General features: G+C 41.4%; 2 protein-coding genes across 9 annotated transcripts in view; one reads left to right on the forward strand and one right to left on the reverse strand.

Annotated features, from left to right (window-relative positions):
* The window catches only part of pagr1 (PAXIP1 associated glutamate-rich protein 1), a 36,434-nt gene extending 28,053 nt beyond the window's left edge, over positions 1-8,381 (forward strand). For all 5 annotated transcript variants that reach the window (XM_029713740.1, XM_029713733.1, XM_029713749.1 and 2 more), the window contains exons 4-5: positions 796-884; positions 6,775-8,381. In XM_029713740.1, the coding sequence (XP_029569600.1) occupies positions 796-884; positions 6,775-7,022 (337 nt within the window). In that variant the 3' untranslated portion in view covers positions 7,023-8,381. The remainder of the gene's footprint in view (positions 1-795; positions 885-6,774) is intronic.
* Positions 7,882-22,714, reverse strand: part of tlcd3bb (TLC domain containing 3Bb) — a 53,299-nt gene continuing 38,466 nt past the window's right edge. For all 4 annotated transcript variants that reach the window (XM_029713717.1, XM_029713691.1, XM_029713698.1 and 1 more), the window contains exons 4-7: positions 17,652-17,874; positions 17,090-17,185; positions 11,612-11,721; positions 7,882-9,030 (exon numbers count right to left, since the gene is read on the reverse strand). In XM_029713717.1, the coding sequence (XP_029569577.1) occupies positions 8,775-9,030; positions 11,612-11,721; positions 17,090-17,185; positions 17,652-17,874 (685 nt within the window). In that variant the 3' untranslated portion in view covers positions 7,882-8,774. The remainder of the gene's footprint in view (positions 9,031-11,611; positions 11,722-17,089; positions 17,186-17,651; positions 17,875-22,714) is intronic.

Raw genomic sequence — 22,714 nt, forward strand, 5'->3', positions numbered from 1 at the left:
GCATTAAAGTAATACTACAATTTTTTTGTAAAACAAACATTTTGTCCTGAAGTGTTATGTTTGGGGAAAATCCAATACAACACATTACTGAGTACCACTCCATATTTTCAAGCATAGTGGTGGCTGCATTATGTTATAGGTATGCTTGTAATTGTTTTTCAGGATAAAAAGAAACGGAATGGATCTGAGCACAGGCAAAATCCTAGTGGAAAACCTGGTTCATTCTGCTATCCACCAGACACTGGAAGATTAGTTCACCTTTCAGCAGGACAATAACCTAAAACACAAGGCCAAATCTACACTGGAGTTGCTTACCAATAAGACAGTGAATGTTTGAGTGGCAAAAACCACAACGTGCACCCCTTGGGGTCCCCAGGAACAAGTTTGGAAACACTGCTGTAGGCCATTTTAAGAAAATAGGCTATAAATGGACTAACATTCGAATTGGATTTGCTGACAACGCAATACATAAAATACACAACTTGAAGCAACCACACATTTAGCCATGAAGCAAGTTCTAATTGGCCAGTGAAGGGGTCAAGCCTGACAAACCTACAACTTGTTTATTTGTCAAAACCTAGCCCTTTCACACCACAGCCAGCTGCTGCGCCCATAATTCAGGTTGTGAAAATAGCAAAAATATTTGACACCCCCCCAAAAAACCTATTGTGCTACCACCAATGCTAAGATTTACCATTGGTTAGGTTTGTTGAAATAGAGGCCTAGGTACTCCCCCTGTTATAATAAAGATAAACTATGGCAGTATGGCTGACTAGTATTTTCTTTCTTTGTCAGGGCCCCATCTCCCACAGAGTTTGATTTTGATGAAGAACAGATACAACAGACTCCAAAAAATGCTTTCATCAACCGACGCAGGACACCAGGTATGACTCACTGCTCATGACTTTCACTTACCTCATTCTTTGTTTTGGAAGATACCTTTCATTCTACAGTAACTCTCACGCAACTTAGGGTCTACAAGCACTTGCCTATTGCCTAATATCGAGTCATATTCACCATGTGATTTGATGAGATTCAATTAGACTGAACCAGAGTGCAGCTAAAACTGGTGCTGGGGCATAATTGTCAAGAAGGTGGCATAATGCATTGTTCATAAAAATATGTACACTACATGACCTGCTTGTCGTACATCTCATTCAAAAATCATGGGCATTAATATGGATTTGGTTCCCCCCCTTTGCTGCTATAACAGGTTCCACTCTTCTGGGAAGGCTTTCCACTAGATGTTGGAACATTGCTGCGGGGACTTGCTTCCATTCAGCCACAAGAGCATTAGTGAGGTCGGGCACTGATGTTGGGCAATTAGGGCTGGCTCGCAGTTGGCGTTCCAATTCATTCCAAAGGTGTTCAATGAGGTTGAGGTCATGGCTCTGTGCAGGCCAGTCAAGTTCTTCCACACCGATCTCGACATCCATTTCTGTATGGACCTCGCTTTGTGCCCAGGGGCATTCTCATGCTGAAACACGAAAGGGCCTTCCCCAAATTGTTGCCACAAAGTTGGAAACACATAATCGTCTAGAATGCGTTAAGATCTCTCTTCACAGGAACTAAGGGCCTGAACCATGAAAAACAGCCCCAGACCATTATTCCTCCTCCACCAAACTTTACAGCTGGCACTATGCATTCGGCAGGTAGCATTCTCTTGGCATCCGCCAAACCCAGATTCGTCCGTCGGACTGCCAGATGGTGAAGCGTGATTCATCACTCCAGAGAACGAGTTTCCACTGCTCCAGAGTCCAATGGCAGCGAGCTTTACACCACTCCAGCCGACGCTTGGCATTGTGCATGAGGATGTTAGGCTTGTGTGCGGTTGCTCAGCTATGGAAAACCATTTCATGAAGCTCGAACAGTTCTTGTGTTGATTCCAGAGGCCGTTTGGAACTCGGAAGTAAGTGTTGCAACCGAGGACAGACAATTTTACGCACTTCAGCTGTCCCGTTCTGTGAGCTTGTGTGGCCTACCAATTCGCGGCTAAGCCGTTGTTACTCCTAGATGTTTACAGTTCACAATAACAGCACTTAGTTGACCAGGGCAACTCTAGCAGGGCAGAAATTTGACGAACTGACTTGTTGGCATCCTATGACAGTGCCACGTTGAAAGTCACTGAGCTCGTCAGTTAAACCTCTTGGGGCTAGGGGGCAGTATTTTCACGGCCGGATGAAAAACGTACCCAATTTAAACAGGTTACTACTCTGGCCCAGAAAATAGAATATGCATATTATTAGTAGATTTGGATAGAAAACACTCTGAAGTTTCTAAAACTGTTTGAATGGTGTCTGTAAGTATAACAGAACTCATATGGCAGGCAAAAACCTGAATCAGGAAGTGGGAGAAATTAGAAATGTAGTTCTTATTTTGAATCCCTTGAGAAACTACAGTGACACCTCCTAAGGCTTCTATTGGCTGTCAACGCGCGTCACCTGTTACCGGGCAGAAAATTGTGGCTCAGTCAATCAGTGGCCAGTCAGAGGACAGGTGTCCCGTGACGCGCGTGCACGCGAGTTCGCTGTTCGTTATTTTTCTTCTGGGATCAATACCTATTGTCCGGTTGGAAAATTATCGCAATTTTACGTTAAAAAATACCCTAAAGGATTGATTGTAAACATCATTTGACATGTTTCTACAAACGGTAATGGAACTTTTGAATTTTTCGTCTATGGATTTGGGCCCACGCCACATGGCATTGCATTGTAAAGTGTTCTGGATGGGTCAACAAAACGGAGGTATTTGGACATAAATGATGGACTTTGCAGAACAAATGAACATTTCTTGTGGAAGTGGGAGCCCTTCCGAGTGCATTCCGCTGAAGATCAGCAAAGGTAAGAAAATATTTCAAACATATTTTTTGAGATTTGTCGACACCGTGGTTGTAGGCTAACTGTATAGCTTAGCATTGAAGGCTAAGTTCTGTACTCAGAATATTGAACATTGTGCTTTTTCCGTAAAGTTATTTTGAAATCTGACAAAGCAGTTGCATAAAGGAGTAGATTATCTCTAATTCTATAAATAATTGTTATACATTTTGTCAACGTTTATGAGTACTTCTGTAAATTGAGGTGCCGATTCAGCGGGAGTTATGGAGAGAAAACATTTTCTTAACCTCTACGGGCTAGGGGGCAGCATTGAGAATTTTGGAAAAAATATGTGCCCATTTTTAACTGCCTCCTACACCAACTCAGAAGCTAGAATATGCATATTATTGTTCAGGTTTGGATAGAAAACACCCTAAAGTTTCTAAAACTGTTTGAATGGTGTCTGTGAGTATAACAGAACTCCTATGGCAGGCAAAAACCTGAGAAGGTTTCATGCAGGAAGTACCCTGTCTGACAAGGTGTTGTTGTTCTTGCTTCTGTTTATTGAAGAGTCAGGATCTTAGCTGTAACGTGACAATTCCTAGGGCTCCAATAGGCTCTCAGAACCCGGGAAAAACCTGAACGATGACGAGGCAGCTTCAGGCTGAAACACATTATCGCCTTTTCCAAGTGTCGCATCAGAGGACCATTGAATTAGGCGCGTGCGCGATTCGCCCCCGTGGAGTATTTTCATTCGGCTGTTTAGCTAATTGCAGATTCCCGGTCGGAATATTATCGCTTTTCTACGAGATAAATTGCATAAAAATGGATTTTAAACAGCGGTTGACATGCTTCGAAGTACGGTAATGGAATATTTAGAAATTTTTTGTCACGTTCTGCGCCATGTGTACGACCGTGATTTACCATTCTGATAGTGTCTAGAACGCACGAACAAAACGCCGCTGTTTGGATATAACGATGGATTATTTGGGACCAAACCTACATTTGTTATTGAAGTAGAAGTCCTGGGAGTGCATTCTGACGAAGAACAGGAAAGGTAAGACCATTTTTCTTATAGGAAATATGATTTTGGTGAAGGCTAAACTGGTTGGGTGTCTAAATAGCTAGCCCGTGATGGCTGGGCTATGTACTTAGAATATTGCAAAATGTGCTTCATCCGAAAAGCTATTTTAAAATCGGACATATCGAGTGCATAGAGGAGTAATGTATCTATAATTCTTAAAATAATTGTTATGCTTTTTGTGAACGTTTATCGTGAGTAATTTAGCAAATTGTTAGTAAATTCCCCGGAAGTTTGCGGGGGGTATGCTTTTTCTGAACGTCACATGCTAATGTAAAAAGCTGGTTTTTGATATAAATATGAACTTGATTGAACAGACATGCATGTATTGTATAACATAATGTCCTAGGTGTGTCATCTGATGAAGATCATAAAAGGTTAGTGCTGCATTTAGCTGTGGTTTGGGTTTTTGTGACATTATATGCTAGCTTGAAAAATGGGTGTCTGATTATTTCTGGCTGGGCACTCTCCTGATATAATCTAATGTTTTGCTTTCGTTGTAAAGCCTTTTTGAAATCGGACAGTGTGGTTAGATTAACGAGAGTCTTGTCTTTAAATAGCTGTAAAATAGTCATATGTTTGAGAAATTGAAGTAATAGTATTTCAAACGTTTCAAAAATCGCGCCACTGGATTCAACTGGCTGTTACGTAGGTGGGACGAATTCGTCCCGCCGGTCCCATAGAGGTTAACGTCACGCGCCAATGTAAAATGCTGTTTTTGGATATAAATATGAACTTGATCGAACAAAAAATGCATGTATTGTCTAACATGATGTCCTAGGAGTGTCATCTGATGAAGATTGTCAAAGGTTAGTGCTTAATTTTAGCTGTATATCTGGTTTTGTGACGACTATCCGTGCTTGGAAAATGGCAGTTTTTATTGCTAAGGTGCTATCCTACAATAATCTAATGTTTTGATTTCACCGTAAAGCCTTTTTGAAATCTGTCAATGTGGTTGGATTAACGAGTAGAGTATCTTTAAAATGCCGTATAATACTTGAATTTTAATTTTGAGATTATTTTGTTTTGAATTTCGCGCTGTGCTATCTCACTGGTTGTTGTCCAACCAATCCCGTTAACGGGATTTTATCTCGAAGGGGTCCTCAAGAGGTTTTAAGGCCATACTACTGCCAATGTTTCCCTTAGGAGATTGCATGGCTATGTGCTTGATTTTATACACCTGTCAGTAACGGGTGTGGCCGAAAATAGCCGAATCCACAAATTTTGAAGGGGTCTCCACATACTTTTGTATATATAGTGTATCATGCATAAAATGTATGCCCTAATTTTCAAACTAGTTTTCTTCAAGAAAACACTTTTTCCTGTGAAAACACAGAATACTAACTCTGTGCTCCACGTGCTTGACAATTTTCTTTGTTGAGCCAATTTCACCGTCTGCTTCAGCGGGGTACCCGGCTCATGCCCGGAAGGCAGCCTGGTTATTAGTGCTGAGCGATTAGTGCTTTTTTAAATTTGTTAGATTATGAAAGAATTATCACAGGTTTACGATTATTTACATTAAATGGACTATGCATTATGTGGGTTGAATCCTGTAACACAGAATAAATTAAAATAAGTCCCATGATAGTAGTGACTGCCCATTACTGCCACTTGTTAACCATCATTTGTTCACATTTAAATCTGTTTTAGTGTATTACATTTGTTTTATTTCATTCCAAGTCATCTCTATAGAGGTTCTGCCTGTGCCCTAACAAAATCACAATTTTGTAGTTCTTAAAATTAAATAAGGCGTACTTTTTACTGCTGAATACCACATATCAATCACTTAGATCATGTATGAAAGAAACACAGATCAGACAAGTTGATGTGCAACAGATTATGGTCATTGTAGTTAAGGACCACATTTTATGAGTTAAACTACCATAAATTCTGGACTATAAGCCGCAACTTTTTTCCCACGCTTTGAACCTCGCAGCTTAAACAATGACATGGCTAATATATGGATTTGTCCCGCTTTCAATAAAAAAAATTCCAAAAAACACATTCTGTGACGTGCTCAGTTTTTTGGTGGCATGAAGCATTCATTAGACCAATGAATGAAATTACCGAACGGGTTAAGGTCAAACAACTTTTTTGTTTACTGTTTAGATTAAATCGAGCGCTCTCAAACTTCCCATCATTCTGATTACGGTAGTCATTTTGTCACCCTCATCATGGCAAAGACACAGAGAAATGCATATGATGCAGCTTTCAAGTTGAAGGCGATTGATCTGGCTGTTGGAAAAGGAAAAAGAGCTGCTGCACGGGAGCTTGGTCTTAATGAGTCGATAAGACGTTGGAAACAGCAGCGTGAGGAATTGACTCAGTGCAAAAAGACAACTAAAGCTTATTGCAAATTTTTTATTTTTTGTTACAAGCCGTGTTTCGTTAAAGCCTATTTATTTTTGTTACAAGCCGTGTTTCGTTAAAGCCTGTGTAAAGTTAATTTGTTTCAATGTACCGGTAGGCACCTGCGGCTTATAGACATGTGCGGCTTATTTATGTTCAAAATCATATATTTTTTTTAATTCAGTGGGTGCGGCTTATATTCAGGTGCGCTTAATTACGGTATGTAGAATATTGGCCTGTTGGAAACTACAACTCCCTACTATATTGCACAGTTCAGGCTGGATCTGATTCATCTCTAGAGAAACTTGTGTGACGTGAAATTCAAATAATTGACCCGATGTAAGTCAGTTAATTGTTTAAAAATTTAATTTTCACAGTTACTCACTCAGCACTACTGGTTAGCAAACAAATACGATCACCTTTTCAACCCGGGAGTAACTCCACCCACCAGGTGAACTAAAACAAATACCCTCAATGGTCAACCACTACCCTCATTCTCGGGTTTATTCATGCATTGTCCTCTTTTTGCAGGGTCCTCGGCTCGGTCCTCTGTCAAACGGGAGGCTAGGTTGGACAAGGTACTGTCAGACATGAAACGCCACCGCAAAATTGAGGAGCACATTCTCCGGACTGGACGAGACCTCTTCAAGAGCGAGAAGAGCAGCCGGGCCGGGCCCGAGGAGGCACTCTCTCCCAACAGTCAAAAAGAGCGAGAAAAGGAGAGAGAGAGAGACAGCGACCCCAGCAAAATCTTCTCGCCAAGACAGAGGCGATACTGAGACAGGAGGAAGAACTGCAGGCCAAGAGCTTCGACGCTTGATTTTTTTTTTAATGCCATTACCAATTTTGTATGATTGTGCGTTTTGTATCCTTGTAATAAACATGACTTTTTTTTTGTTTTTATATATATAAATCAGTGTCTTGATATAACACCCAGACAAGTTCAGAACAGAGGAGTATATTTTAGCTATGAGTTAACAATATAGGCTCAGAAGTTTATACAGTACATTAATAATACGTATGCATAAATATGCATTCAATTCAAAACCACAAATAAATAAAATAAGCATATACAGTAAATCAGTTGAAATGCATTTTTTCCCCCATGGCAAGAACCACTAACCAATAAACATAGAACAAAGGTATAGTTTATCGCCGTCTAGACGTTATTGTCCCATCTTCTTTCTTGCATCCAAGGTTACTGGACCACGTTTGTTTTCCTAGTATTTTATTTCCATATTCAGGGGAAGTATAGTTATGTTTTCTGAGTGATAGGGCTCCTGAAACCAGTGGCTCAATTAAATTTGCTCAGTACAAATAAGAAACTGAAGAAGCGTAAACAGACTCCTAAAGCAGTTTCAAGAGCTTTAGAAAGGTCAACCTATACTAAATGCTACCAAGACAGTGTATTGATTATTTTCTGGTCGATTTATGCAATTCACTAATTACAGCAGTGGTAATATAACATGTTTTAGATTTTTTATTAAATATTCTTGGGCAGAATACTTGTGTAACGTCAGCCAATGAATGACAGTATGTGGAATAAATAGGGCTGCTTTTTTTGTTGTTGCACTGGCACTAACTCATTTTCCTAATATGCTTCAATACCACTCACTCAAAAGTTAAGGACCCACGTAGTGCATAGAAACCCAAAGGCCCACAAAATTGGCCATTTATTTTGTTCCTCAAAATTACATTCTCTACACTGAATAAAATAACACTGTTGCAAGGCGGCAGAGTTTAAATGCCAACAGGTGAAATAATTCATGCATTTGCTACCTGAACTACAGGAGATCAAAATGGATAAAAAAATAAAAACACAGGATGGGAGATCAGAAACAGAACTACAATCCAAATCAACGTAACGCTAAGAACACTTGTCACATTCTCAGTCCAAGGAAAAATGAAATATCCCACATTAAAATAAATAAAATGTAGTACACACAAACAATTGAGATAAGGCAGCATAATACAGTCTTATGAGGTTATCTCCCTTCCACCCTGGTCACATTTGTTAAGAGTGTACAGAGGATACAGATAAATACTAACAAGTCAAAGTACTGCTTGGCGAGGTTGTTTCTTGTTACAGAGCCGAATTAGGCCTTTCCATCTACATCAATAAACATACCAGTATAATACATTCCTAACTCCTGTGCTAATTTACCTCCTAGGCAGACAGGATTTCATTTGATCTACTTGAGGACGCTCTCCACTTCTCACTTGCTATACTTCTTTCAGGCTAATCTCTCCATTCTCAACGCGCATCAGGGGGAACAATAGCTTCTGATGTTTTTGTTGTGTGCTGTTCAATGTGCAAACGCTCCCTTCAATTCCTTTATTCGCACAAGCAGAATATCGGTATTGAGTATAGATTCTGGCAACAAAAACAGTACCATTTGAAGCATTTGTTTTTTTACGCTTGCAAAACTCATGCTTGTTCAAAGTCTCACTACCTTTCTTTCCCTTTCAACTTCACCCACCGGTACATTATCCCCACCTCCTTCCTTACCTCTCACCCTCCCGCCCACTTCTCAGTGAGAGTCTGAGTTTTGCTCTGTGGCATGAGTGCTGTACCCATTGGCGGGCTGGAACGGCGCCTGTCCGTCCAAGTCATCCTTGGCGGTGATCGGGGGCCTCCGGGAGCGGGAAGAGCCAGTGAAGAGTCGCATGGCCCCTCGGCAAATGAGGGAGAACCAGTAGACCTGGGGGGCCATGAGCATAGCTGCGCCCAGGTTAACTTGCCAGGGCACGTTGAAAGGAACCATGTGGAGGGGAATGGACGCGTACCTGGAGGGGGGGGGAATTATAAAGAGAATGGGCACATGGGGGATTTTGAGTGGCCACATACAGTTGAAGTTGGAAGTTTACATACACTGAGGTTGGAGACATTAAAACTCGTTTTTCAACCACTCCACAAATTTCTTGTTAACAAACTATAGTTTTGGCAAGTCGGTTAGGACATCTACTTTGTGCATGACACAAGTCATTTTTCCAACAATTGTTTACAGACAGATTATTTCACTTATAATTCACTGTATCACAATTCCAGTGTGTCAGAAGTTTACATACACTAAGTTGACTGCCTTTAAACAGTTTGGAAAATTCCAGAAAATAATGTCATGGCTTTAGAAGCTTCTGGTTAATTGACATATTTGAGTCAATTGGAGGAGTACCTGCGGATGTATTTCAAGGCCTACCTTCAAACTCAGTGCCTCTTTGCTTGACATCATGGGAAAAATCAAAAGAAATCAGCCAAGACCTCAGAAAAACATTTTGTAGTGGGTCAGAAGTTTACATACACTCAATTAGTATTTGGTAGCATTGCCTTAAAAATGTTTAACTTGGGTCAAACGTTTCAGGTAGCCTTCCACAAGCTTCCCACAATAAGTTGGGTGAATTTTGGCCCATTCCTCCTGACAGAGCTGGTGTAACTGAGTCAGGTTTGTAGGCCTCCTTGCTCGACACACGCTTTTTCAGTTTTGCCCACAAATTTTCTATGGGATTGAGGTCAGGGCTTTGTGATGGCCACTCCAATACCTTGACTTTGTTGTCCTTAAGCCATTTGCCACAACTTTGAAAGTATGCTTGGGCTCATTGTCCATTTGGAAGACCCATTGTTGCTTCAATATATCCACATAATTTTCCTGCCTCATGATGCCGTCTATTTTGTGAAGTGCACCAGTCCCTCCTGCAGCAAAGCACCCCCACAACATGATGCTGCCACCCCCGTGCTTCACGGTTGGGAGGGTGTTCTTCGGCTTGCAAACCTCCCCCTTTTTCCTCCAAACATAACCATGGTCATTATGACCAAACAGTTCTATTTTTGTTTCATCAGACCAGAGGACATTTCTCCAAAAAGTACGATCTTTGTCCCCATGTGCAGTTGCAAACCATAGTCTGGCTTTTTTATGGCGGTTTTGGAGCAATGACTTCTTCCTTGCTTAGCGGCCTTACAGCTTATGTCGATATAGGGCTTGTTTTACTGTGGATATAGATACTTTTGTACCCATTTCCTCCAGCATCTTCAAAATGTCCTTTAATCTCGTTCTGGGATTGATTTGCACTTTTCGCACCAAAGTATGTTCATCTCTAGGAGACAAAACGCGTCTCCTTCCTGAGCGGTATGATGGCTGCGTGGTCCCATGGTGTTTATACTTGCATAATATTGTTTGTACAGATGAACGTGGTACCTTCAGGCGTTTGGAAATTGTTCCCAAGGATGAACCAGACTTGTGGAGGTCTACAATTTATTTTCTGAGGTCTTGGCTGATTTCTTTTCATTTTCCCATGATGTCAAGCAAAGAGGCACGGAGTTTGAAGATAGGCCTTGAAATACATCCACAGGTACCCCTCCAATTGACTCAAATTATGTCAATTAGCCTATCAGAAGCTTCTAAAGCCATTACATATTTTTCGGAAATCTTCCAAGCTGTTTAAAGGCACAGTCAACTTAGTGTATGTAAACTTCTGACCCACTGGAATTGTGATACAATGAATTAATCTGTCTGTAAACAATTGTTGGAAAAATTACTTGTGTCATGCACAAAGTAAATGTCCTAACCGACTTCTCAAAACTATAGTTTGTTAACAAGAAATTTGTGGAGTGGTTGAAAAACGAGTTTTATTGACTCCAACCTTAGTGTATGTAAACTTCCGACTTCAACTGTAGAACTAACAAAAGGGGGGCGGAGGCATTAAAGGGATAGTTCACCCATATTTCATCATTCTTTATTTTCATCAGTTTACCTTAAATGGCTCAATTTGACGTAAATTAGTTGCCTGACGACTCATCCTGAATTAAATTTTCCTGCTATATCAAATCGCTCTATACATCAGTCTGAACCAATTCTAGATGTCTTTTGTGCTGAGGCCAAAATGACATGATTCATGTAGGCCGTCTCTGGCCCAACCCATCGGTTTCTGGGACCAATCAGAACGGTTTGAATGTGTCTGCATTCGAGAAGTCATTGGGGAGACCCACAAAGAAACATTAGTGGGCGTGGCGTTTGGCCAGAGTGATGTGGATGGGTAGCCAGGCTACTAAATGAGATCCACACATGCTATGCTCCCATTGATGTCAATAAATGATTAATGCAAAAGCCAGAGTTCCTTGAGCTTATCTCAACTCTGAATCTGGCCCTAAATGTACATGGACTCCAAATGAGAAAATGTTGAAAGTATTATGAAATGTAGATGAACTATCCCTTGACAGCCACCCACTACAATGCTACTCTCTTCACAAGCCCCCAAACCCTGATACAAGAGTTAGAAAAATAAGAGATGTGACCAAATCACCATGCACATCAGTCCTTTAAGCTCAGCATGGAAGCAGAGCGTGATAGAGAGTGAGGGACAGACAGAGACATACCTGCCATACGCGTAGTAGAGGTAAGGGAAGAGGAGGACTCGACAGATGAAAAAAGTGACCAGCATAGTAGCCCCATTCACTTTGTGCAGGAGAGTGTGTTGCTGTTTGTACTGAGAGGAAAAAGAGGGAGAGAGAAAGAGAGAAAAAAGGAGAAAGAGCAAGCAGTACAGATTGGTGAAAGCTGAAAAATAGTTAATAGGCCTATTGCTCTACTTTGCATGGGCAGCAAAAAGTGGAAAATGGAGGACAAAGTATACTTGTCATGCTTCAAGTCAAAGGCGGGCTTGTATAGAATACAGTGCTTTAAGGTGTGGGAGAAAAACATGTCATTATACACAGTATATTCTGCAAAAACATCTGTTTCCACCAGCTTGCTAGACTTCTCTGCTCCAGCAAGCTAAGCGTTTGATCGACAGCTAGCGCAACTTTGGCAAGGTAACAACACCGAGAAGATTATGATAACAGTTCAACATTTGAGAACCTCAACATTTTCATTTCACATCTAGAAGTATAATTTGTATCTATCAAATGTATAACACCACACCAAACTGTACTGTGTAGTTTACTTTAAATGGTTCCTTTTGCAAAGAGGTTATAAGAAGAATCTGGCCCCAACTCTACACAACACACTGTAGGGAAGGAAGGGGAGGGCAGGGGTGGTGTGTGATGTAAAGGGAGGAGGAGAGGTGGACAGGCAGATATTGTATCCGCAGTTAAATCCAGTAGAATACAGGGGGCTATATTCAAAGGCTAACAGATGTGGGAGCATCAGATGTCAGTAAAATCAGCATACAGTGCATTTGGGAAGAGTTCAGACACCTTGACTTTTTCCACATTTTGTTATGTTACAGCCTTATTCTAAAATAGAAATTTAAAAAATCCTCAATCTACACACAATACCACAATGACAAAGCAAAAACAGGTTTAGAAATATTAGCAAATTTATTTCAAATAAAAAACATATACCTTATTTAAAAAAGTATTCTGAACTTTTGCTATGACACTCGAAATTGAGCTCCGATGCATCCTGTTTCCATTGATCATCCTTGAGATGTTTCTTCAACTTAGTCCATCAGTGGTAAATTCAATTGATTGGATGTGACTTGGAACGGTACACACCTGTCTATGTCAGGTCCCACAGTTGAAAGTGCATGTCAGAGCAAAAACCAAGGCATGAGGTCGAAGGAATTATCCGTAGAGCTCCGAGACAGGATTGTGTAAAGGCACAGATCTGGGGAATGGTGACAAATCATTTCTGCAGCATTGAAGGTCCCCAACATTCTTAAATGGAAGAAGTTTGGAACCACCAAGACTCTTACTAGCGCTGGCCGCCCGGCCAAACTGAGCAATCGGGGGAGAAGGGCCTTGGTCAGAAGGCACCTAAAGGACTCTCAGACCATGAGAAACAAGATTCTCTGGTCCGATGAAACCAAGATTGAACTCTTTGGCCTGAATGCCAAGTCTGGAGGAAACCTTGCCCCATCCCTACGGTGAAGCACGGTGGTGACAGCATCATGCTGTGGGGATGTTTTTCAGTGGCAGGGACTGGGAGACTAGTCGGAATCAAGGGAAAGATGAACGGAGCAAAGTACAGAAGATCCCTGCTCCAGAGCACTCAGGACCTCAGACTGGGGCGAAGGTTCACCTTCCAACAGGACAACGACCCTAAGCACACAGCCAAGACAACGCAGGAGTGGCTTCGGGACAAGTCTCCTAATGTCCTTGAGTGGCCCAGCCAGAGCCTGGACTTGAACCCGATCAAACATCTCTGGAGAGACCTGAAAATAGCTGTGCTCCCTATCCAAGCTGACAGAGCTTGAGAGGATCTGTCAATAAAAGCCTTTGACACTTATGAAATGCTTGTAATTATACTTCAGTATTCCATAGTAACATCTGACAAAAATATCTAAAGACATTGAAGCAGCAAACTTTATGAAAATGTACATTTGTGTCATTCTCAAAACTTTTGGCCACGACTGTACATATGAAATGTAAAACAGTATGTAAACATTATTAAAATGACGAGTGCTCTATGTCTATGTACATAGGGCAGCAGCCTCTAAGGTTCAGGGCAGAGTACTGGGTGGAGGCCGGCTAGTGATAGCTATTTAACAGTCTGATGACCTTAAGATAGAAGCTGTTTTTCAGTCTCTCGGTCCCAGCTTTGAAGCAGCTGTAATGACCTCGGCTTCTGAATGAGAGGGGTGAACAGGCCGTGGCTTGGGTGGCTGAGGTCCTTCATGGTCTTCTTGGCCTTCCTGTGACACCGGGTGCTGTAGATGTCCTGGAGGGCAGGCAGTGTGCCCCCGGTGATGCGTTGGGCAGACCACACCACCCTCTGGAAAGCCCTGCGGTTGCGGACGGTGCAGAAATCCGTCAGCCTCCTGAAGTTGAAGAGGCGCTGTTACCATCTGTGTGGGTGGACCATTTCAGAATGTCAGTGATATGTACGGCGAGGAACTTTTTACCTTATCTACTGCGGCCCTGTCGATGTGGATGGGGGCGTGCTCCCTCTGCTGTCTCCTGAAGTCAACAATCAGTTCCATCATTTTGTTGAGGGAGAGGTTATTTTCCTGGGACCACTCCGCCACGGCCGTCACCTCCTCCCTGTAAGCTGTCTCATTGTTGTTGGTAATCAGGCCTACCACTGTTGTGTCGTCTGCAAACTTGATGATTCAGTTGGAGGCGTGCGTGCGCACCCTTGTGTGGCCCCTGTGTTGAGGATCAGTGTAGTGGAGGTGTTGTTGCCTACTGGGGGAGGCCCGTCAGGAAGCCCCCAAGGCCCAAGCTTAATGATGAGCTTGGAGGGTACTATGGTGTTGAAGGCTGAGCTGTAGTGAATGAACAGCATTCTTATATAGGTATTCTTCTTGTCCAAATGGGATAAGGCAGTGTGCCGTGCGATGGCATCATCCGTGGATCTATTGAGGCGGTATGCAAATTGCCGTGGGTCTAGGTTGTCGGGTAAGGTGGAGCTGATATGATCCTTAACTGGCTTCTCAAAGCACTTCATGATGGCAGAAGTGAGTGCTACGGGGCGATAGTCATTTAGTTCAGTTACCTTCACTTTCTTGGGTACATGAACAATGGTGGACATCTTGAAGCAAGTGGGGACAGCAGACAGGGATAAGAAGAGATTGAATATATCCGTAAACACTCCAGCCAGCTGGTCTGCGCCTGCTCTGAGGATACAGCTGGGGATGCCGTCTGGACCGGCAGCCTTGCGAGGGTTAACACGCTTAAATGTCTTACTCACGTCGGCCATGGAGAACGAGAGCTCACAGTCCTCGGGAGCGGGCCGCGTCAGTGGCACTGTGTTATTCTCAAAGCGGGCGAAGAAAGTGTTTAGCTTGCCCGGGAGCAAGACGTCGGTGTCCGTGACGTGGCTGGTTTTCCCTTTGTTAACCATGATTGTTGGAAATCCCTGGAATTGTGACTCCATTTTGTCTCTGTACTGTCATTTTGCCTGTTTGATTGCCTTACGGAGGGCATAACAGGACTGTTTGTATTCGACCATATACCCAGTCACCTTGACATGATTAAATGCAGTGATTCGTACTTTCAGTTTTGCGCAAAGGCTGCTATCTATCCATAGTTTTTGGTTTTAATATTATATTAATAATATAATAATAATATTATATTTCATATATTGGGAACAACATCCCCTATACACTTCCTGATGAACTCAGTCACCATGTCAACCCGGAACATATCCCAGTCTGCGTCACCAAAACAATCTTGAAGCATGGATTCCAATTGGTCAGACCAGCATTGAATAGACCTTACTAGGTCTATTCACTTCCTGTTTGAGTTTCTGCCTATAGTTAGGGAAGAGCAGAATGGAGTTGTGATCTGATTTGCCGAAGGGGGGCGGGGGACAGCCTTGTGGCCATCCCGGAAGGGAGAGTAGCAATAGTTGAGAGTTTTTGGAGCGTGAGTACTGCAGGCAATGTGTTAAGAGAACTTCGGTAGGTTCTTACTCAGATTTGCTTTCTTAAAGTCCCCAGCTACAATAAATGCAGCCTCAGGATATGCGGTTTCCAGTTTGCACAAGTCCAGTATAGTTCCTTGAGAGCCGTCGTGGTATCGGCTTGAGGGGGAATATAAACGGCTGTGACAATGACCGAAGAGAATTCTCTCAGGAGGTAATGCGGTCGGCATGTAATTTTGAGGTATTCAGTATTCTAGGTCAGGTGAACAAAATTACTTGAGTTCCTGTACGTTACCACAATCATACCATGAGTAGTTAATCATTAAACATACACCTCCACCTTTCTTCTTCCTGGAGAGCTGGCTGTATGGACGGGGACAGTATATCCGGAGAGATATGATTCCATGAAACAAAGTATGTTACAGTCCCTGATGTATCTCTGGAAGGAGATCCTTGCCCTGAGCTTGTCTACTTTATTGTCTTGGGACTTAACATCAGTGAGCAATACACTCAGAAGCGGTGGATGGTGTGCACACCTACTGAGTTGGACTAAAAGTTCACTCCGAATACCTCTTCTCTGCCGGCGGCGTCTTGGAGCAGCCTCTGGGATAAGTTCATCCTTGGGGGGTACGAAAAAAGGATCCAGTTCAGGAAAGTCGTATGTCTCTTTGAAATGCTGGCGAGTTACTACCGCTCTGATATCCAAAAGTAATTTCTGTATGTAATAACACAAAAAACATTCTGGGCTAATAATGTAACAAATAACAACAAAAAATAAAACTGCAAAGTTGCTTACGAGCTAGAAACAGAGCGGCCATGTCTATCGGCGCCATCTTGATACTTTGGAGTAAATTAGACCAAATGATGCCTGTGCGCAGCGCATTGAGTAAAGTGCTGATAGATTAATTTTTGGCGGCGCTGCGTACAGGCGTCCCCTGCCAGGCAGTGTCGCTGCACGAGGTGGGATATAGGATTCATATAAATTTGTGCAATTAGCAGCTATGAAACAAAACAGCAGAAATACTTTGAAAACAGCTACTGCAGCATTTTTCTGCTATAAATCGCAACTTGCACATGTGCTCATACTTTTGACTATTTTATCAAGCCTTAAAAATACTTCTTTAACCTATCTCCCCCCTTTCATCTACACTGATTGAATTGGATTTAACAAGTGACATGAATAAGGGATCATAGCTTTCACCTGGATTCACCTGGTCAGCCTATGTCATGAAAAGAGCAGGTGTTAATTTGTTGTATACTGCTGTAATTGAGGTAATTATATTACAGATGTGCTGTTATACAACACACACACACACACACACACACACACACACACACACACACACACACACACACACACACACACACACACACACACACACACACACACACACACACACACACACACACAAGACAGAGTGATGAGCCACATGCCAGGAACCAACAGTCCAATTAAAAGTCTGAGAAATTGAAACGCGAGTGGGACACCTAGAGATGTGTACAATTCAAAAAGTACTTTGAACACAATAGTTCAAAAACTGAAGTACCTGGATGAGGATTTTTCCCAGACAGACCCACGGAGTGCTGACTTCTGCCAAGAACATGACGCCTTGGAAGTAATCCCCCTTGCCCTGTCGCCAGAACTGGGGGAAAGAGGAAGAAGACAGTTCATTGAAAGTCATGTTTTATCATCATGAATAAACCTTCAACAAACCTTTTTACCAGTGTAAAGTAAGCCTTGTCCATAGGGCAGGAGCCTTTATCCTGTTTTTGTAGCATGATGCAGCTTGATGTACAAGTACACCCCCAAGACAGGAGGCTAGTCTGTCACAGGGCCTTACCCCCAATCCATCTGTATCCCTAATGCTCAGTACCAAGCAGAGAGGCATCAAGACGATTTTTCGAGTCTTTGGTTGGACTCGGCCGGGGATCAAACAGCCAACTTCCCAATATCCGGGCGGACACTCAAACCACACGGCCACAAAGATTTGCCTGTGTACCCTACCAAATATCTTTAATAATGACCCACACAAGATACTTCCAATAAACACTCACTCGCTCACACGTCATTCTCCCAGCATTTGAATGTCGTCATTGGGCGACAGTTACCACAGAGACGGGGAAGCACACGGTGACCATGACGATGTGGTGGAGTACCATGAGGAACTCGCGCCGCAGGTAGCTGGTCAGGGCCGCACCCAGGGGTTTGGCGCCGCTGTCCGCTTCATGACCCTTGATGCGCAGCTTGTACCAGTAGCACATGAACATGGCGTAGATGTCGTACACAAAGTAGGGCACGGCAAAGAGGATGTAGGCACTGGTGAGCCAATGCCTGATACAAAGAAGAAGAAAAAGAGGTAGAAAAAAGGGGTTACGGTAAAGTAACTTAGTTGAACAGTGGGCATTCAATAAGCAAGGCTACAATATTTGGATTTGATTCATTCGTATGTAAAAAGGTTTTACAAAAGTAATATAGTTTGGGGATGGAGACTAGGGAGTGGTGGTATGGTTTACAGCAAGGGTTTTCTGGGTGGGGAAGGACCAATGGAAGGGTTTCCGTGTGGGTCCTGCTTTTTGTCACACATCCATGGGCTCATCAACACTAAAGACAACAATTATATCATTAACATTATTTTCTGAAAAATAATGGCAACACTAGCTATTCTCTCTTGGAATGTGAAAGGCCTAAATGGTCCTATCAAACATTCCATCTGTCTCAATATTCTAGGAAGAAACCCTATTGATATAACAATGCTCCAAGAAACACACCTGCTCCAAAAGTACACACATAGAATGCAGAACCATTTGTACAAACTGGCTTATTTTTCTTCAGCCCCAAACAAAACAAAAGGTGTAATCAATGATACAAAAGAAACTCAAAATCACCATATTGGGTAAAGGCAAAGACCAGGAAGGCAGAATCACTTAAATATCCATAATGGAAAGAAAATTGCCTTTTTTAATGTGTATACTCCAAATTCATATGATCCTACGTTTTTTGATTCTATGAGCAGCATATTGTTAGGATTAACTGAATTCCAATGGGTTAACAGGACAGACATGAATGCCATTTTGGACATGTGAGACAAAATCTACAGTGTCTTCAGAAGGAATTCACCTTCCTTTGTTTATACATTTTTTGTTGGATTTAATTGTCTTTTTTTTTTACAATCTAAACAAAATACTCTGTCAAAGTAAAAAATAAAAAAAATAATCTAAATGGAAAATAAAACACTAATATATCTTGATTAGATAAGTATTCAACATGTTACAATCACCTTTGGCAGCGATTACAGCTGTGAGTCTTTCTGGGTCTAAGAGCTTTGCACACCTGGTTTGTACCGTATTTGCACATTATTCTTTAAAAAAGGTATTTTAGCTCTGTCAAGTTGGTTGTTGATCATTGCTAGGCAGCCATTTTCAAGACTTGCCATAGATTTTCAGGAACATTGTCGTCTTGGTTAGAAAATGCAGTATATATATATATTTGGCCTTGTGTTTTAGGTTATTAACCTACTAAAATATGATTTAGTCTCCCAGTGTCTGTTTGAAAGCAGACAACCAGGTTCCTCTAGGATTTTGCATGTGCTTACCCCTATTCTGTTTCTTTTTATCATAAAGAAAACTCCCTAGTCCTTGCCGAGGAAAAACATACCCATAACATGATGCAGCCACCACCATGCTTGAAAATATGAAGAGTGGTATGTTGTGTTTGTCCCAAACATAACGCTTTGTATTGAGGACAAAAAGTTCCTTTCTTGTCAAATTTTTTGCAGTATTACTTTAGCGCCTTATTGCAAACAGGATGCATGTTTAGGAATATTTGTCTTCTGTACAGGCTTCATTCTTTTCACTCAGCCATGTATGTTAGTATTGTGGAGTAACTATAATTTACAAAAATAACAAAAACGCATCATGCAACAATTTCAATGACTTTGCTCAGTTAAAAGTTCATATGAGGAACTCAGTGAATTTAAATTAATTAATTAGGTCCTAATCTATGGATTTCACATGACTGGGACTACAGATATGCATCTGTTGGTCCCAGATACCTTAAAAGAAATGGGCCTCAAATTGCCATCGATAAAATGCAATTGTGTTCCTTGTTCGTCTTCCAATACCATAAACCCCACCGCCACCATGGGGCACCCTGTTCACAACGTTGACATTAGCAAACCGCTCGCCCACATGACGCCATACATGTGGTCTTCGGTTGTGAGGCCGGTTGGACGTACTGCCACATTTTTTTTTAAATGATGTTGGAGGTGGCTTATGGTAGAGAAATTAACATTCAATTCTCTGGCAACAGAGAGAGTATGCTAATTGCATACTCTCTCAAAACTTGAGACATCTGTGGCATTGTGTTGTGTGACAAAACTGTACATTTTAGAGTGGCCTTTTATTGTCCCCTGCACAAGGTGTACCTGTGTAATGATCATGCTGTTTAATCAGCTTCTTGATATGCCACACTTGTCCTATGGTATATCATGACAAAGGAGAAATGCTCACTAACAGGGATGTAAACAAATGTGTGCACATTTGAGAGAAATAAGCTTTTTGTGCGTATGGAACATTTCTGGGATATTTAATTTCAGCTCATGAATCATGGGACCAACACTGTGCATGCTGCGTTCATATTTTTGTTCAGTGTACAATGTTGTTCATCTATCCTCAGTGATCTCTTATCACAGCCATTACATTTAAATGTAAAAAAAATGAGTAATTATAATAATAAAAATAAATACATTTAAAATAAAATCGTCATTGGCCTCATGGTGAAATCCCTGAGCGGTTTCGTTCCTCTTCGGCGCCTGTATCTTTGTATTGACAGTGTATTGATACACCATCCAAAGTGTAAATAATAACTGCAACCATGCTCAAAGAGATATTCAATGTCTGCTTTTTTTTATTTTTACCCATCTACCAATAGGTGTCCTTCTTTGCAAACCATTGGAAAACCTCCCTGGTCTTCATGGTTGAATCTGTGCTTGAAATTCACTGCACGACTGAGTGACCTTACAGATAATTGTATGTGTGGGGTACAGAGATGGGGTAGTCAATTTAAAAATCATGTTAAACACTGTTATTGCACAAAAAGTTGAGTCCATGCAACTTATATGGCTCATTAAGCACATTTGTACTACTGAACTTATTTAGGCTTGCCATAACAAAAAAGTGTTGAATACCTACTGAGTAAAGACATTTAAGCTTTTAATTTAATTAATTATTTTGTAAACATTTCTAAAAACATAATTCCACTTTGACATTATGGGGTATTGTGTGTAGATCAGTGACACAAAATCTCAATTGAATCAAATTTTATTTTTTTTATAAAAAAATGTACAGCCTTTTGTTTAAGTAAAAGGGTGTGAATACTTTCTAAAGGCACTGTAATAAGACCAACTACTAGCCACACGCAGCCAATGCTCTCCAACATATACTCTCTGATTACAGCCAGCCTCATTGATGCCCGGCGAGCACATAGTCCAAAAGCAAACGAGTACACTTTCTACTCAAACAGGCATAAAACATTCTCCCAAATCAACTTTATATTATCTGCAACTCTATTTTCTAAAATGAAGAAAGACATTCAACATATGAGCTTGTCTGATCACCATGCCAACTACTACCAATTTCACACTTCAGAATCTCCTAAAAGAGCCACAAGGTGGCGTTTTAATGTTTCATTACTACAAAATCCTACATTCTGTCATCAATTTGAAATTGAACTAAATTAATTCATAATGCTCAATAAAAATTCAGTCAATGAACCCCAGATTCTATGGGATGACACCAAAGGTTTTATAAAAATACTTCATTTGCATCTGAGTTGAATAAATCACAATTAAATAAGATAGCAGAATTGGAAATGTTGATAACTGCGTTGGAGCGTTCTCAACAAACACTTTTTTCAGACCAGGTATCTATTACTCTCTCAACAAACACTTTTTTCAGACCAGGAATCTATTACTCTTTCCAAAGTCAAGACAGAACTTAATTTATTGATAACACAGAGCAGAATTTGCCGTCCACTTAGTTAGGTTCAACCACAATTTCCATTGTAATCGTCCCAGTCGTTTACTGCACAACAAGCTTCGCAGTAATGATCAATTAGCTGAAACAGCAACTATTGAATCTGAAACTGGGGAATTACTATCAGAACCCAAATGAATCAAAGATTCTCCCAGCTCTATAAAGAACTGTACACCTCTGATTGTAAATACACACCAAGCTAGACTAAGTCCTTTCTAAAAGAATTAAGAACTCTTCTCTCAACAGAAAAAGCTGCATTGCTGGGAACCCAAAATCGCTCTCAATGAACTCAAAAGGGCATTGCATAGTATGAATAAATGGCAAATCACCTGGATGGGATTCCCCCTGAGTTCTATTTACATTTTTATCGGTAAGGATGCTACTCAGTGGTCTCACTATCACTCCTTGGCCTGTTTTATCTCGATGCAGAAAAAGCTTTTGATAGACTAGAATAGTCATATCTCTGGTCGGTCTTGAATAGCGGGATCCGGGTTACCGAGATTTCCTGCCCAAACCCACTCTCTTTTCACAGGATAAATAACTGCGAGAAACCGGTAAATTATAAAAATTATTTATATGAACAGCATGACGTGAAATGGAACTTCAATTAAATGTAATGTCTAAATCTGTCTTATCTAAGGGCCACAGCCTACTCTCTGCAAGATCAATCATCAACGCTCAGGTTGGGAACAGACAGCGCATTTCAGTATAGAGTGCAGTTCACAATGCATGTAGGCCTTTCATCTCATCATGGTAACTTTTTTCTTGTGAAAGGTAGGACTACATTTGCTGCAGCATAGCCTATGTATTAGTAATATAAGGGCTGAATGAATGCATGTTTCATTTACACAAAAGGGCACAACAAAGCCTATTCCCCCTCAGGAGACTGAAAAGATTTGGCATAGGTCCTCAAAAGGTTCTACATCTGCACCATCGAGAGCATCCTGAATGCTTGCAACACTGCCTGGTATGGTCTAGGTCCAAAAGGCACCATGGCACCATCTGCACCATTGAGAGCATCCTGTCTGAATGCAACACTGCCTGGTATGGTCTAGGTCCAAGAGGCTTCTTAACAGCTTCTACCTCCAAGCAATAAGACTCCTGAACAGCTAATCAAATGGCTACCCAGACTATTTGTA

Source organism: Salmo trutta, chromosome 2 (genome assembly GCF_901001165.1).
Source record: "Salmo trutta chromosome 2, fSalTru1.1, whole genome shotgun sequence".
NCBI classification, from domain to species: domain Eukaryota; kingdom Metazoa; phylum Chordata; class Actinopteri; order Salmoniformes; family Salmonidae; genus Salmo; species Salmo trutta.